Source organism: Megalopta genalis, chromosome 1 (genome assembly GCF_051020955.1).
Source record: "Megalopta genalis isolate 19385.01 chromosome 1, iyMegGena1_principal, whole genome shotgun sequence".
NCBI lineage: Eukaryota > Metazoa > Arthropoda > Insecta > Hymenoptera > Halictidae > Megalopta > Megalopta genalis.
In genome coordinates this window covers 29,665,521-29,683,795 of record NC_135013.1, presented here as the reverse complement: position 1 = coordinate 29,683,795, position 18,275 = coordinate 29,665,521, and the positions used below count along the sequence as shown (strand labels likewise).

The 18,275-nt window shown below is 38.2% G+C and overlaps 1 protein-coding gene across 2 annotated transcripts in view; it reads right to left on the bottom strand.

Moving 5' to 3' along the window:
• The window catches only part of LOC117218121 (uncharacterized), a 263,192-nt gene that overhangs the window by 78,969 nt on the left and 165,948 nt on the right, over positions 1-18,275 (bottom strand). For both annotated transcript variants that reach the window (XM_033466254.2, XM_033466255.2), the window contains exons 21-23: positions 7,856-7,959; positions 7,133-7,306; positions 6,070-6,276 (exon numbers count right to left, since the gene is read on the bottom strand). In XM_033466254.2, coding sequence (XP_033322145.2) covers positions 6,070-6,276; positions 7,133-7,306; positions 7,856-7,959 — 485 coding nt within the window. The remainder of the gene's footprint in view (positions 1-6,069; positions 6,277-7,132; positions 7,307-7,855; positions 7,960-18,275) is intronic.

Here is an 18,275-nt window from a genome sequence, read left to right as displayed (position 1 = left end):
TAAAGAAGAGCTTTGAATTCGTAAAAAATAATTTCTGTCGCATATTTTTATTCTGGTCAAAGTTATTAAAAAAAATGTCAAAAATATTCTTTGCCTCTAAAAGATGAACCGAAAGATTGTACGAAAATATATCGAAAGAGACGAACAATACGCAGAAATGTTCGATCGTTTTCCACGCAACTTCCGCACAGATTTTCGCACAGCTCCCGCTAATAGGTCAAAGGTCGCGACGCATTTCTCAAGAATATCCCGTACTCGCGGCGGCTGTCGGAACAAGGCGTGGCGGCTAAAATTTAATCAAGCAGCCGGATCGTTGCTTCCAAGATAGAAAACCGGTCGGCGGGATCGTCGCCAGGCCACGTCCTCCTAATTTCCTTTTAATTCGCCGAGTCCCCGTGACCCGGCGACCGCGAGAATTCGCGGAACCATAACGCGTTACAATGTGGCCGTCGTGCGAATGCGGCGCGCGGGCAAGATACGTGGCATGTACCGTTTCCCTGCCACGACGAAATTAAATCGGGACGAAGCAGGACGGGTTAATTGTTCATGCGAGCGTCATTAATTTTTCGGTACAGTTACAATCCGCCGTGTTTTCGCGGCCGTTTTCGGCCGGATAACGGACGCGCTGCCGCGAACTTGAACTAGAATCGCGGTGATTTATCGATCGTTTCGGCGCCGGGCTTGGATTTAAGCGGAGATCTAGGTGACGGTCACGGTAAAACGAGTCCTGTAATGCTGGTGGACAACGGACGTTGCTGTGTAGTCACGTGATCTTCGTTTTCAGATAACGCTGCTTGTTTCGATCTGCGTTCTTTCGTCTGTTCAATTGTATTCTGAAGTGTTTCGATCGTTTATAAAGTATTTCATGCGTGTTTTTCTATCGCGGAAACATTGTTCAAGGCACTTTTTATGTGCGTTTCTACAGAACATTCTTTATGGTATTTTGTGTGGTTTTTTTTGTATTGCAGGAACATTGTTCAAGGCATTTTTTATGTGTGTTTCTACAGAATAGTCTTTATGGTATTTTGTGTTTTTTTTTTGTATTGCAGGAACATTGCTCAAGGCACTTTTTATGTGTGTTTCAACAGAACATTCTTTAAGGTATTTTGTGTGTTTTTTTTTTATATTGCAGGAACATTGTTCAAGGCATTTTTGATGTGTGCTTCTACAGTACATTCTTTAAGGTATTTTGTGTTTCTTTTTTGTATTGCAGGAACATTGTTCAAGACATTTTTTATGTGTGTTTCTACAGAATAGTCTTTATGGTATTTTGTGTTTTTCTTTGTATTGCAGGAACATTGCTCAAGGCACTTTTTATGTGTGTTTCAACAGAACATTCTTTAAGGTATTTTGTGTGTTTTTTTTTTATATTGCAGGAACATTGTTCAAGGCATTTTTGATGTGTGCTTCTACAGTACATTCTTTAAGGTATTTTGTGTTTCTTTTTTGTATTGCAGGAACATTGTTCAAGACATTTTTTATGTGTGTTTCTACAGAATAGTCTTTATGGTATTTTGTGTTTTTCTTTGTATTGCAGGAACATTGCTCAAGGCACTTTTTATGTGTGTTTCAACAGAACATTCTTTAAGGTATTTTGTGTGTTTTTTTTTTATATTGCAGGAACATTGTTCAAGGCATTTTTGATGTGTGCTTCTACAGTACATTCTTTAAGGTATTTTGTGTTTTTTTTTTGTATTGCAGGAACATTGTTCAAGACATTTTTTATGTGTGTTTCTACAGAATAGTCTTTATGGTATTTTGTGTTTTTTTTTGTATTGCAGAAATATTGATCAAGGCATTTTTTATGTGTGTTTCTACAGAACATTCTTTAAGGTATTTTGTGGTTTTTTTTGTATTGCAGGAACATTGTTCAAGGCTTTTTTTATGTGTGCTTCTACAGTACATTCTTTATGATATTTTGTGGTTTTTTTTGTATTGCAAGAACATTGTTCAAGGCATTTTTGATGTGTGTTTCTACAGGACATTCTTTATGGTATTTTGTGTGATTTTTTTTGTATTGCAGGAACATTGTTCAAGGCATTTTTTATGTGTGTTTCTACAGAACATTCTTTAAGGTATTTTGTGTGATTTTTTTCGTATTACAGGAACATTGTTCAAGGCATTTTATGCGCGTGTTTTTATAGAACATTCTTTAAGATATTTTATATGTTTTTTTGCATTGTAGAACATTGTTCAATGCATTTTATGCGTGTGTAGTAATTGTTAAACAACGAAAGTGCCGGGACACGAAACAATCCATTCCGAAGTAGTTAAAAGAAAACAATAATCCTTGCTCCTCGAATAATCTAATTATCAATAAGATAAATCAACTGACTCGACTGTATCGAATTGAACCAAAAGGATCAGCAAAGCAATAAACAATAAATAAAAATATTCATCAAATGATCTTGATTCAACAAATACTCCGCTACTAATGTCTGAAAAATAGCGCTCAGAAACATCGTCTCATAATAACTCGCTAAATAACGTGCACAGATGATAAAAACCGCAACTATATATTAATATTATTTACAAAATCGATCAACCGACGCAACGTAACGAACACTGTCCTACAAAACATCGTAGAACAGTCACAGCATACTGTCAAAGCGCGCCGAAGCAACGCGAAGGAAAAAGTGATCGAAGCAGCACGATGCAGCACTGCAACTCGAAATTTGACACGACATCAAGCACGGCGTCGACGCGGAGGACCGGCAAACCCCTGTACAACCCCATCCCTGCCGGTGTTAAGTTACTCCGATCGTTAGAAGAGAATCTCGTCCGTGCATATCCCTCGAGCGACTATTACCGATATCGCGGTACAAGGTGGACGTCGGCTTATCGAGCCTCGTAAAAAGCGAGGAACATCCACGAAAAGAAAGGGGGGAGGGTAGAGGGGGCTCGGGGCTACAGAAAAGAAGAACGAGCAGCGATACAATGGCGGTCCGAGCCGATCGAACACGGACTACCGGGCCATGTAGCGACAGGATATCAAAAGTATCCTTTATTTCGGCGCCGGAACACAGCACACTTGTCAGCCGACCCTCTATCGCGCCACGTCCGCTGGGGTAACTTTATACTCGGGATGATATTCCGTGTCTCTCCTTCTCCCTAAACCCCCTCGCGTCGCCCTTCGCCCGCCGCCTTCCCGAAAAACCCGGCGAGACCTTCGCTCGCCCCTCTGATAAAGCCGTCGTCGTCTCGCCAAAAATTCAGCAGATACACGGCGAATTTATTCTGTCTCCCCTTTCGCAGGGAACGAAAACTAAGTGGAACGAGAGGATTATCCGAGCGATACCGACGAAGAAGGGGTACCAGCGAGTCTTAAGACGATCACGAGAAGAATGAGGCGGGGGATTTCGGTTGAACCCTGGCGAACCGAGCTCGCACCGTTCGTTTTTGTTTCGCGGTCTTGGGACTGTGAAGATTACCGGAGACCGAAGATCACGGTTGTGTGAAAAATTTAGTAGGAAAAATCACATCGATGGGGAAGTGACTTTCATTCGCGTAGAGGGCGGTGGAAGATGAATTTTAAGGGGAATTTCGAAAAATGGGATGATTGGAGAAAATGAAGTTTTATGTGTTGCGATCACAAATGATTGTTATAAATGACGGAATTAGCTTTTGGTTAACAATAACCGTTATGAACGACGGTAATATATTGTGAAATATAATTATATTTCATAATATATTAATATATCTTAATAATATATTTTGGTAATCTAAATCGATTCAATGAATTTAATGAATACTTCTGAAGAGAATAAATTTTATTTGCAATTATTATGATTTGTTCAGGTTAAGAACTATGGGAAGTACACTATTTTACTCTATTTTTTTATAGTACTCTATAACGCTTTACGTTATTATAATAAAAATTACTTTATTTTACGTTTCACATTGTCAATATAAAATATTTATTTCATGCTTCAGCTTTAAATTACCAAAATAATATTTATTGTATTTTACGTTTTACGTTATCAAAATGAAATATTTTGTATGAATTATCAAAATAAAATATTCTATTTACCGAAACTCTTTATGTCCTATTTAAAATACAATTTCGTTTGAATTGCGAAGAATCTATTAATTAAAATATTATTGAAAATAATACAGAGGCAACACGAACACGTCTATCAGAAAGCCTCGACCAGCATTCATCAAACAGATCGCACTGCAAAGCGTCCTCCATAAAGAAGAAGAAGAAGGGACCGTGGCGGCAATTTTGCTCACCCTCGCGCTGCTCGTTCGAAAGAAAAATTTCCTTGTGCGAGTGGGAGGCGTGAAGATGGAGGGCCGGTGGGCCCCATAGTACGCGCGAAATCCGGCCCCGGACGGGGGTTCGATAATAAATATGCAAAAAGGAGGACCGCCGATGCCGTAAATAAAAACAGCGGGTTTGCGTGCCGAAGAAGAGGCCCGCGAAAATAAAAGGACGACGAGACACAGAAAAAAGGGGAGTGGGAGGGAGGAGAGAAAAGACCGCGGGACGAGAGAGCAGCGTCGCGAAAGGGCTCTAAAACGGGGGTGAAAGATGCAACAGTATGCACCGACGTGTCCCGGTAATCTCTTGATTTAGTTCGACTTAGCGGTACGAGCGTCTCTCTCTCTCTCTCTCTCTCTCTCTCTTTCTCGCTTTTTTTCTCTTCTCCGCCGTTTCTTTTTGGTTCGGCGACCATTTTGTCGGCCCTTTAGGTGCAGCCCGGAGGAACGACGAAGATAAAGGGGGACGGCCGGGGAAACGCCAGGTCGCCAGGATATCTTGGGTAGGGAACCATCGAGCCGCGATATCGGACTGACGTCTCTATTTATAGAAAATTCGAGCCGAGCCGGGTTAAATTCGGAAGTGTCGATTCTGTTTTACGGTCGGCCGGCTGCGAGTCCCTTGCGAACAGGCCGCGACAGGGAAACGAGAGAACTTTCGGAACGCAGGATCCAGGTAATCCTTTTGCGGTCGAATAAAATTTCCGAGCGGCGTCGCTGGAAATTAGACGTTGCTTTCGCGACACCGTGTGAGCGCGGCGGTAATTCATAGTTACTTGTTAAATAGGAAATCGAACTGCGAGAACGACGATCGGAAATGTATGCGTTGAAACAAATTAATAACATATTTTTATTTTATTTTTAGTACGCAAGACATTTTTCTGTTATTCTACAATTCGTGGATATTAAATTGTTCATGGAAATGAAATTTTTTTACGAATTTCTGTTCTAAGATATTTGATAAAGCCTAAAATAAGTGATAAAATTCTTCTTGTACATTTCTCTATTATTCTACAATTCGTGAAAATTAAATTGTTCATGGAAATGAAATTTTTTTACGAATTTCTGTTCTCCTAAAATATTTGATAAAGCCTAAAATAAGTGATATAAAATTCTTCCTGTACATTTCTCTATTATTCTACAATTCGTGAAAATTAAATTGTTCATGGAAATGAAATTTTTTTACGAATTTCTGTTCTCCTAAAATATTTGATAAAGCCTAAAATAAGTGATAAAATTCTTCTTGCACAGGTTTAGAGCAATTTAGAAATAATATTTTGCTCGTTATTGGTAGACCGCGGATTTTATGCGCTTATGACAATGAAATGAGCCGTTTATTTTGAAAGTGGCATAAGTCACTTCACCGTAATGAAAAGTGGTGATTTTTTTAATGTTTATACGAAATTATTTATACCGAGAAAAATATCTCAGTATCCTGAGATAACAAATACAAGTAAATCTTCTCGAAAGTTAGCATCCATATTTTTAAACGTGTTAAAACGCAAACCCTTAAATATATCGACTTAAAAACAAAGTGACTTGTGCCACTTTCAAAATAAACGGCTCATTTATCGCGTGGCAATCTTTAAATTCTTGTTTTAAACAGCCACGAAATTTGACTTTCCTATCGTCGATATTTAACCCTTTGCGCTCGAAGCTATCTTAATTATATTTTAAACATATTTTATGATTATGATTATTTCAAATAAATTATGAAATAAATAGCAGCGAAGACATTTGAAGAATTACAAAGTTTCAATTACGATCGTTGGATCAGTTTGATCGTGGATTAGGATTGGTACTCACCTGCACCCGTTGCCGATGACGATCCTGCTTTCGCTGTCGTCTCTCGAGCTCCTCTTTCTTCTCAATCAACGACCTAATCTCGACCGTGGCACCCGGCGTGGCGTTATCATCGGGCACATCCGAACACGAGGGTAATCTCCTCAGGGTGGATGATACCGGCTCGTCCTCGTCCTCGCTGTAACTTTCTACCAGAAGCTCCGAGTCGCTCTGCAAAGTGAGTTAGCGCTTCGTTTGAACCAATTACCCAGCCGCCGTTCCGAAAAGTCATCGAGACTTCGTAACAGAATTTCGTAACGCGACTCCTTTCGCTGCGAGCACACGCCTGCTTCGATTTTGAAACCTAATTAAGCCATTTCGTGACCGGATGGTCGGATGGATGCGCGTGTCCCACTTCGGTGGCCGGACGAAAATCGACTTTAATTTAACTTCTGTAGCAAACACGATTATCAGAGGATAAATGGAAAATAATCGCCGCGTTAACGAGTTCGGTGTTTCTTTTCTTCCTTCTTTTTGTTTGCCGGGCTACGATTTACGCGCAGCAATTACATACTGACTCGAAGCTAATTAAAGTTTACTGTTGACATTGATTTAAATTCGACATCGATGAAAAACGCGGCTATTGGCGCAATTTTTTCCGCAATTTGCAGGACTAGTAATTATATAGCAGAACTAATAATTATATAGCAGGACTTATAATTATATATATTTTCGGAGGCGGTTCCCATAATTTCGGTAATTTAGTAAATGAGTAAATTATGAATTTTTATCGACACATGAAAATTCGTCGATATCTGAACAATATTTGACTTTCTTTCTGCCGAGATCATTGATCGAAAAAGAATTTGATCCGGAAAGGTCTAAAATTGCACGAACAGAGTCTCGCTTTGATAATAATTGATAATTAGTTAATTAGACAATTAGTTCAGATATCGCCGAAAATAAACAGCGATAAAAATATTCGAAATCTCCGGACAGGCAGAAATTCTGAAAAATTCTCGACGCGGCTTAATACTTGAAAATACTTATTTATTTGTACGAATCGGAGTTAATTAACACGATTTACCTGTTCCGGCGGTGAACTCGGGATGCTCGTGCTCGAAGCTTCGACCACAGAGACGTATTCACTGTCGCCGTTCTCGCTCTTCTGCAACTTCAACACCGGCGTCTCCAAGCCGCAGAGATACACTTGCCCGAAGAACAATATCATGTTTATCCTGAGGCACACCTGTGCTATTTCCTGAAACAAATAAACGCGTTAAATAGAAACACGATGTTTCTATGATATCGCTAAAATCTCCCGACACTTTCAATATATATATATATTTCTAAATTTGTAATATATATATTTATATATTACAAATTTAGAAATCTAGAACTGCGTTCCAGCGTATAAAAACAACTTTATATATATATGTATTTATACTGGAGATTTTAATCAGTAGGATAAATTAGTTTACTTTATATATATATATATATATATATATATATATATATATATATATATATAAAGTTGTTTTTATACGCTGGAACGCAGTTCTAGATTTCTAAATTTGTAATATATAAATATATATATTACAAATTACAGTATAATATTCTCCAATATATATATATATATATATTTATACTGGAGATTTTAATCAGTAGGATAAATTAGTTTACTATTGGCTAAACATGGAACAAACATTAACAATTACACGTGGAAGTTTTACGAGGTCGATTAAAACCGGTCTGTTATGGGCGAGCGATTGATTTCGAGACGATGGGCAGGAAAGTAAAATATTTGTACCATGTCCTCGGTCTTCTCCGCGTAAATAGGATCCTGGGGATTCGACATCAGCGGCGTAAATCCTGCCAGGGTTGTGTCTTCGGGTAATTTCACCAGTTCCAGTTCTGAAACAGATATTAAACGTACTTCTTAATTACAACACGTTGGAAATGTGTCGAATATTAAATTATACGATATTTAATCGTATCTTTGAAATTCAGAATTTTCGACGTTTCTTTCTTTTATTGTTACTGTGGTATCTTGCTTGAAGCAAGAAAGAATTAAACAAATTTAGAAATCTAGAACTGTGTTGCAGCGTATAAAAACAATTTTATGTAAAATTTATTTAGAAATTAAAACTGTACAAGAATGAATATTTCTGCATCTCTAGCAAGATAATATTTACCTAAACAATAATACAAAAAGATTAAATTCATTGACATAAAATGTTGTCACAGAATTTATTGCCAGTAGTAATTAATTTTGTGGAAGCGCGAAATAGTCATTCGAATAATGTTCCTTAAAAAAAAAGGAAGAAAAGCCATTACTACTACGAAAAAATATATATATATATATATATATATATCTATATTTTATAAATAAACTGTAAATAGGAAGAAACACTCTGTACAGAAAATACAGAGAAAATTTCCCAGCAAACAGAAATTAAGTACAGATTCGTCTGTTAATTCTAACGAATCGCATTTATCCTGTAAATGCCTTCGCCCAAAATTCGCGCGTTGCGCCGATCGTTGCAGAACAAGCAAACGCCATTAAGGCACACGCGATTGCAAATAATATATCTTATATATGTATTATTGTAACGCGAGCTGTTTAAGCGAAGCGTGTTCGACGTAAACGGACGGTTCGGAATGCTTTCCCGAAAATTATGCACCGGTGGCGAATCGAAGCAACAGATAATGACACACGCAGCCTGTTATCATGCAAATGCGATACCCAATGCACCGGCGATGAACATTCAGCAACAACTACCGGGGAGTGGCAGGGCGTTCCGGTTAGTCCCGGTCCCGGGAACGAATAAACGAGAGAATCGACCACATTCGAGTTGCCCGATGACATAGTTGCACGATCGATGAGCTTCACTGACAACGAAGATCGATGATTGCGGTTGCTGATCGTGTGCGAATGTATTCAATAAACGACGAACAGGTAAGTGAGAGCTGTTAGATAGAAAAGCGAACGCCGCAAGAAAATAATTATAAGGCCTCGCGCGTTGCACTTATCGGCAAAACTAATATTTCATGTTTTATAGTTCTCGAGCAAGAAAAACCGCAGATTCGTATCGGGTTGCAAATATGATGGCGCTTAAAGCTTTAAGTATGCTCCGAATATTAAGGCAACGCAAGTATGTTCTAATACGATTGTTTTATTTACTGCAAATTTTATGCACTTGCATGCGAGAATAAATTATTTTCAACTAGTTAGTAATTACTAGTCTACGGATTTTATGCATTTATGAGAAAGGACATATGTTTTTCCTTTTTTCCTGATATATTTAAGTATTTATTCTAGTTTCGAGTTTTTATACTCTCTATCCGTTCTTGCGTGATTACTACATTATTATTATTTTTTTTTCTATTGCCGTAACAAAGAACATAAGTCGTCGATAAATAAAGTTATTATTATTATTATTGAAGAAGAACAGATCGAACAAAGAAATGTAAAGACATTAAAAGAATGTAAGGATGTTCTCACATTGGTCTCAACTTTTTACAACTATTAAGATAGAAAGAACATTTTCATTTTATTTACACTCCTAGCAATTAGCATTTGACAATTTTTATTTTGCCTAAGGATCCGCAGAAAATCTCCTTCTGCAATCCTCTTTCCAATTTCTGGCTTTACAACTATTAATTACAATTTACCAACCGCATCGTTAATAAGTACCGAACCCTAGAGATTGTTTATAACAAAATAGATCGAGGCACAACGAACAATCGTAGATTATTAATAAACGTAAGCCCAATCGCGACTTATGTCGGAGGTCGAAAAAAATAAGAGAACCCGAAATAACAAAGAACGAGATTTTGTTGTTAACAGCCGTGCCACGTTTGAACGAAGTTGAACAACCCCGGAATGATCGAAAGCAAATAATAAACGGCGATCGTAAATTCTCGCTGCATATCCCCGTCGGAGCAGGTTTATGATGCGCGTTATGCGGTTCTTTTTATTGTGCCGCGCGGCGAGCTAATATTTACTCTGTAATGTTTAATCGATAGTTAATGCGGGGACCGTAAAAGAAGCCTAGGATCACGTGACCGCGGGCAAGGATCTCGGGTATCGCGTCACGAGCGCCAACGATCCGGACGTCGCGTCGTTAACCGACACGCCGGTTAACGCGATCGCCACGACACACCGATTCGGAATTCGCATTAACAACACGTGCATGCGAAATAGAGAGCGCGATTAGGTTTCCATATTTCTTTACCCGCGGCAGGACGAACCGGGACTTAATCTACCTCGCGCGGGGTCCTCCGGATGATCAATCGCGGGCCCTAGACACGGTGATCCATGCTAACGCTGCGTCTTCACACGTTGGCTGGGCCTACGAACTGTTCTAATTAGCTTATGCAGAAGCACATTGTCGTAGGAGATGTCAGAATTTACGGAAATAATATCGTTTTCCTTTAAGTTGAATAAATATTGTGATTTCGTTTGACAAGAACTTAATATTCATTCAAGACAAAATCAAAGGACTCTCTAGAAATTATAAAACCTGAGTCGATTTATAAATATAAATATATATATAAATATATATAAATATATAAGATATATATAAATATATAAGATACATATAAATATATGAGATATATATTTATGTATCTACATAATATAGATATATAAATTATTTCACAACAAATTATTTCATACAGTAAGAGGACTTAAAAAAACACTCACTTATGCACATGCACTTCGCGCGAACTGAATAAATTGAATTCAAGATATTGCCACGCACGTAACTATCGTAAGTTCTTTGGTAAAAGTAGCGAGATATTATTATTATTATTTCTTGATATTACCTAAATAATAGATACGAATAAATAAAGGATAATATAAAAACAATGTACGAGAAATAATGAAATAAATAGTACATCAGAGAGATGAAAGAAGATTGTCAATAATGATGAAAAGTGTCGAAAAACGACATTACCGTAATAATATAACATTATTACAATTTATTTATATATAATATATATATATATATATATATATATATATATATATATATATTGTATATTGTATGTAATATATATTAATTATAATATTTACTACAATTCCGTAATAAATATGTTCAAGCATGAAAACCGTAATTAATCTAATATGCAAACTGCATAAAAATCCAAAGAAATGTCCACGACAAATCTCAACATTTCAGTTCTAATTTAAATAAAACACGACTTTTGATTTCGTTGAATTTCGACGATTTGCATACAATTTGTGCAACTCGGCAACCAAAGTGTAAAACAAAGTCTCTGTTCAATTGATAAATCGCGTTTCAAATATGCCACCAAAAAATTAGGCTACACTGTTATAAGTTCTCCAGGTCGCCTCCAGTCCCTTAACCTTGACATCGAGACATCATTTGACCAGGATGATGCAGTTTCGAGTGCATTTTGTTCGAGAATCGATCCGCTCGAAGGATCGGCGATCGTCGCCGAAAGCTGCGATTGAATGCGGTTAATTGAATTAATTAAACGCGTTGGTAGCAACACTTTCGAGTGCGAAGTATCAAGTCGATACCAAGCCTAACACGGGGCCCTCCTCACGTTCCGCGCGAGTTCCCGGCCGTAGTGACCCTGAACTTCGTGTAATATTCGCGATAAATGTATCCTGGTGTTGTAAAGCGATTCGCGCAACGCTCGCGAATATTAATGGCGGTCGGTCGCCGACACAGATTTGAAATCGGTAGACGGGGCAACAGGATCGTTCCCTCTTCAATTCTAATCCCGGCTAAGAAGGATACCGTGGCCACGGGTCCCTTAAGGCCTTTCGTTACAATTGCTGGCATAAATCAAGATACTGTATTATATTCCGACTGCGACTAGATTTTTCATCCAGTTCCGAGGTAATGGGCCATCGGACTCGGCGCTGCAATCATTAACCCGAGAAAGATAACCTACGTCGCAGAGGCGCCTGCGAAGACTGTTGATTTTTGTTAATTTTTCATAGAGGTCTAGTGATTTAAGTTTAAAATTACTTAAAATATAAAAAAACATAATATAAATGCATTTTATTTTTACAATAATGCCAAACCTTTAAAATGACTAGATTAACTTAAATAAATATCCATTGTTAGCATAAAATTGACGCCTTAGAAAAGCATGCGCCTCTGAAGCGTATGGTTATCTTTTACGTACGTTGTCATATGGTTATCTTTCTAGGGTTAAAGGAATTCTATTTTCGAGGCGCGTGCAATTCTCATTGCCCCGGTGAACGCTCGATTATCAGGCCGCGACCCGAGAGTCCAATTTCTCCAACTCGAGTGAACTTCTTCGGTGACGTATTAGGAAATCTTTAGCAATTTCATTCGACGAATAGGATCGTTAAATCTGATAACTCGATAAATAGGATTATTAAGTTTGATAGTTAATGATTCGACGAATAGGATCAGTAAATTTGATAACTAATAGTTCGACAAATGGAATAATTAAATTTGATCATTTTTTACCAGGTTATTTTGATAGTCGTTATTTCATTAATTTGGGAATTATTTATGAAACGTTGAACTTTGAATTTTATAATCTCTGTGTTTTATCATAAATATCATATTCATGAATTATTATTTAAGAAGCTATTCGTATAGGACGAAACCGATTATTTTTTGTTTCATGTTAGAAGATGCAGCAATTATCGATGTGCGCATTAATTGAACTGCTGATTTTATAAATTTGTAGAATCAAATTAAATTACATAGAAGATGTAATCGATTGTCAATAATTGAACCGAATCATCGTCTAAAAATTGCTCTCTATAAGGTACAAGAGAGAAAAATTCAAATATATATATAAAAACAAAAAGGCGAGAAAGAACAAAATCGCCATAGTCACAGAAATGACAAAAAGGAACAAAATCGTCCAGATTTACAGAATTAAATTAATTCCCAAGATATAGTCAATATTCGCTGGGAGAACCAACCGAACATAAGCGTCCTCGAAAAATGGCTCACCGAAAAGTGCGAGCGAGGAACAAAAATGAAACTGAAATAGCAAAAAGGAACAGAATCGTCCAGATTTACAGAATTAAATTAATTTCCAAGATATAGTCGATCTTCGACGCGAAAACCAATCGAACATAAGCATCCTCGAAAAATGGCCCACCGAAAAATGCGAGCGAGGAACAAAAATGAAACTGAAATAGCAAAAAGGAACAAAATCGTCCAGATTTATAGAATTAAATTAATTTCCAAGATATAGTCGATGTTCGATGCGACAACTAATTCAACATAAGCATCCTCGAAAAATGGCTCACCGAAAAGTGCGAGCGAGGAACAAAAATGAAACTGAAATAGCAAAAAGGAACAAAATCGTCCAGATTTACAGAATTAAATTAATTTCCAAAATATAGTAGATCTTCGACGCGAAAACCAATCGAACATAAGCGTCCTCGAAAAATGGCTCACCGAAAACTGCGAGCAAGGAACAAAAATGAAACTGAAATAGCAAAAAGGAACAGAATCGTCCAGATTTATAGAATTAAATTAATTTCCAAGATATAGTCAATGTTCGATGCGACAACTAATTCAACATAAGCATCCTCGAAAAATGGCTCACCGAAAAGTGCGAGCGAGGAACAAAAATGAAACTAAAATAGCAAAAAGGAACAAAATCGTCCAGATTTACAGAATTAAATTAATTTCCAATATACAGTCGATGTTCGCTGCGAGAACCAACCGAACATAAGCGTCCTGGAAAAATGGCTCACCGAAAACTGCGAGCAAGGAACAAAGAAGAAACTGAAATGGCAAAAAGAAACAAAATCATACAAATTAACAGAATTAAATTAATTCCCAAGATATAGTCGATATTCGCTGCGACAACCAATCGAACATAAGCGTCCTCGAAAAATGGCTCACCGAAAACTGCGAGCAAGGAACAAAAATGAAACTGAAACAGCAAAAAGAAACAAAATCGTCCAGATTTACAGAATTAAATTAATTCTCAATATACAGTCGATGTTTGACGCAACAACTAATCGAACATAAGCGTCCTCGAAAAATGGCTCACCGAAAACTGCGAGCAAGAAACAAAAATGAAACTGAAATAGCAAAAAGCAACAAAATCGTCCAGATTTACAGAATTAAATTAATTTCCAATATACAGTCGATGTTCGCTGCGAGAACCAACCGAACGGAAGCGTCCTCGAAAAATGGCGAGCGAAAGGTACGAGCGAGAAATAAAGATTGAAACGAAAAGAGGAGAAAGAAGAGAATCGTCTGCAGGTCCCTCACAATAAAACATTGTTCTCCGGGCACGTTCGGCAACCTCTTCACCCGGCCCGGCGTTCCCCGGTGCCCTTTTGTTCAATTTACCATTGTGGCCCCGGAGTGCAGCGTGTTCTCGCACGCGCGTAAGGATAAACCCGAGAGAAGGAGGCGAATCGACGGGGACAACGAACAGAACGGAACAGAGTGGCAAACGCCAGAACCGTCGGAGCCAACAAATTGGCATTACGGCACACGTTACCCGGAGGTACCGTTACTGTCTCGGTTCCTTTTTCGAATCGTATCGCTCGCGCTGCGTTCTCGCGTGTGCACGATCGCTCCGAGCCGGACATTCCCGCTGCTTAGCATTTCGATGCTTTTTTTCTCCCCCATTTACCTCGCATCTCGCCGTCTCATTTAGCCACCATTGAAGGGAAACCGATCGGCTTCCGACCGGTCACACGCACGGACGACTGGATTTTTATAATCGCGGGACATTAAAAGACGTAGCAGGATTCGTCAGAAATGTATCGTACGTTGGCAAAACTGATCCTGACACGGTAATTAGTTCATTATACAAGGATGTTCGGAATTGTATAATTATATTTTATTATATAATTTATATTATTAATATAATATAATATAATATAATATAATACAATATAATATAATATAATATAATACAATATAATACAATATAATATAATATAATATAATATAATATAATATAATATAATATAATATAATATAATATAATATAATATAATATAATATAATATAATATAATATAATATAATATAATATAATATAATATAATATAATATAATATAATATAATATAATATAATATAATACAATACAATATAATATAATATAATATATATTATTATTATTATTAATAATTATATTATTATTATATAATTGTATAATTAAACCGCGAATCTTTACACGGAACAGGAACTTTTTAACTAGATTGTAAAAAAAAACGGGAATAAAAATGTATTTCTTCTTTTAATAATTCGAATAAACCGATGAGAAAACTGCAATCTTATTGAATTTGTGTCTATTAATTGTGTTCACATTTTGCTATTTTTTCTAGTCATTTCTATCAGAAATGCATAAAATCCGCGATCTAGAAATAATCATTTGAAATCATTCGAAGTAACGACGTCGATATTTCCTCACAACATTTGCGAACGATTTGAGTAGACACGATTGCAAATACTGATAATTAACATTTTGACTGCAGTGTCACTCGTATGTGGGTTACAGAATTATTTAAAAATTCATTTTCACGCTAATTATTCTAATTTATATTATTCTTATATATTATTCTCTAGTTTCTCAATTCTAGTTGCTCAATTCTATTAAGATTTGTAAGAGGTAAAAACGCTAAAAAAAAATAACTGATGTCATATAAACTTCGCTTTGCAATTTTAATTCCATTGAATTAAATACATTAATTTAATGAAACTCTTGAGGTTTTTGGCACGGCCGTCGAAGTGTCAAAGATTCTCTTAGCGACTAAAAGACAATGTAATCTATCGCTGCCCGCGACATTACGAATTTTCTATTATTAGAGCACTGTACTTGTGTCGCCGAGTCCTTTGACCAGAACTAGATCCATCCTAACGGATCCACGCAGCTGGCAATGCCTGTTCTAGTTTCGAGCCGCGTCCTTGATCTTGTTATATACTTACTTTTCCGACAGGTTTGTACACGATAACAGTACACGATTCGTCATTTAATACGTCGATGAGATACAAGAACGATCGATGTCGATCCATTAAACCACGGACTGGTCCTGTTCGAACATTCGTGTACCAGCATTCGCGGCAGAGAGATTAAGTATTACTCCAGAAAATGTTCAACATTCCACGTGTGCCGGACCATAAGTCCACGGCGTCAAACCGACTTCGTTCTCCAAATCGATGTTAAAATAAAGTTTAAGGTTCCCTGAAGCAACGTGCAAAATATCGAAGCAGCGTTTCTCGGTGTTTCTTTTCGAAGTCTCGTCGAAGTTGGCGAATAAATAAACGTACAAAAATCAGTGTAAATTACCAAACATCGTAAAAATCAATTCGGTATCGTCGGAGATGCCGCAACACTTACACGCACCTTATAAACGTGAAATTTATGGCACAATTTTGGCAAGTATTCAGCGAAATGCGCGAAAATTTGGAACAAACTGGTGTACAGTAATGTCTCCCTAATTGTGCACAAAGATGGACAATTTGGGAAGAGGAGATACGATTATTCGAGCTTCCCGGCTCGCTTTTATAGTCGTTGACAATTCGTAACTACAAAAAACAAACCTCAAGCCTCGAATAATCGTATCTCCTCATCCCAAATTGTCCATTTTCGTGGACAATCTGAGCGTCAATCAGAGAGTTTTTCCACTCGCCAATTGTTAACAATTATAAAATCGAAGCGCAAGGATATTTTGCGGCTCCTCCTGTTCCAAAATTGTCCACTTTTTTTAAATACAATCTGAGCGTCAATCAGAGAGACATTACTGTACGCCTTTTATAGCGAAATATCTACAGTAACGTCTCCCTTACTGACGCTCAGATTGTCCACTAAAATGGACAATTTGGGAAGAGGAGATATGATTATTCGAGCCTCGCGGCTCGTTTTTATAATTGTGAACAATTTATAACTATAAAAAACAAACCTCAAGCCTCGAATAATCGTATCTCCTCATCCCAAATTGTCCATTTTCGTGGACAATCTGAGCGTCAATCAGAGAGTTTTTCCACTCGCCAATTGTTAACAATTATAAAATCGAAGCGCAAGGATATTTTGCGGCTCCTCCTGTTCCAAAATTGTACATTTTTTTTAAATACAATCTGAGCGTCAATCAGAGAGACATTACTGTACGCCTTTTACAGCGAAATGTCTACAGTAATGTCTCCCTTACTGACGCTCAGATCGTCCACTAAAATGGATAATTTGGTTTTAAATGGCTTTAAATGGATTACTCGAGTCTCGCGGCTCGTTTTTATAATTGTGGACAACTAATAACTATAAAAATAAACCGCAAGCCTCGAATAATCGTATCTCCTCATCTCAAACTGTCCATTTTCGTGGACAATCTAAGCGTCAATTAAAGAGACATCACTGTAATTCTTGACTAAAAAATCTACGTAAATTTATTAATATCTATCAATCCACATAGAGTATGCGTTCGTCAGATTTGTCGATGAAACCGCGCTGCGCGTCGTGGCAATCATCGGCGAACGATCGCGGGTTCCCGCGAAATCCGCGCAAATGAGCCCGGAATAGGAGAAGAGAAGCCGCGGCCGCGGCCGGCGATTTCAGTATTCATAGGATGCAAGCAGAAAGGGACAAAGAGATCGAGTGCAGAGGGCACAGTAGCACACCGCGGCGTGGCTCATGGTGCACAACACGCTGGCAGACCATTGGCTGGCGACTTGTAAAACGGCCTCGCGTTGCGGCGCGGCTCCGCTCGGCTCGGCTCGGCTCGAGCGAGCGCGAGCGCGAGCGAACGAGCGAGCGAGCGTATGGCACTGCAGTGGTCACATCGAAGAACGGATTCACCGTTACGTAACCGGCGGCTATCCACGGGTCAACAGACGGCCAGAGGCTTCACCGTTCGAGGAACTTAAGTTTTTCGATTGAGGACTGGTCCAGGATCCGGTGGGGAGGAGAGGATGTATCCCGAGAGAGGCTGTTTATCGCGGGGGATCGTCGCGCGAGTCCCGGCTGCCTGGGATATTTGCTCAGGAATTACGGCAGCCGGCTGCCGGACAGCTTGTAATTAACGTCCGCTCGGGTATTGTTTGATCGAGAATTATTACGGTGACACTGTCACCGGGCCGAGAGCTGCGTCGGCTTGATACACCACTCGTCGCGCGAGTCTCGTTGCTGCGAGGACACTGACAATGCGCGACGAGATGTGCACGTCGTAGGCAAAATTATGCGGAGACCGCGCGAATCTTCGTGCGAAACACGGTAATGTCGCCTCTAATTGACGCCC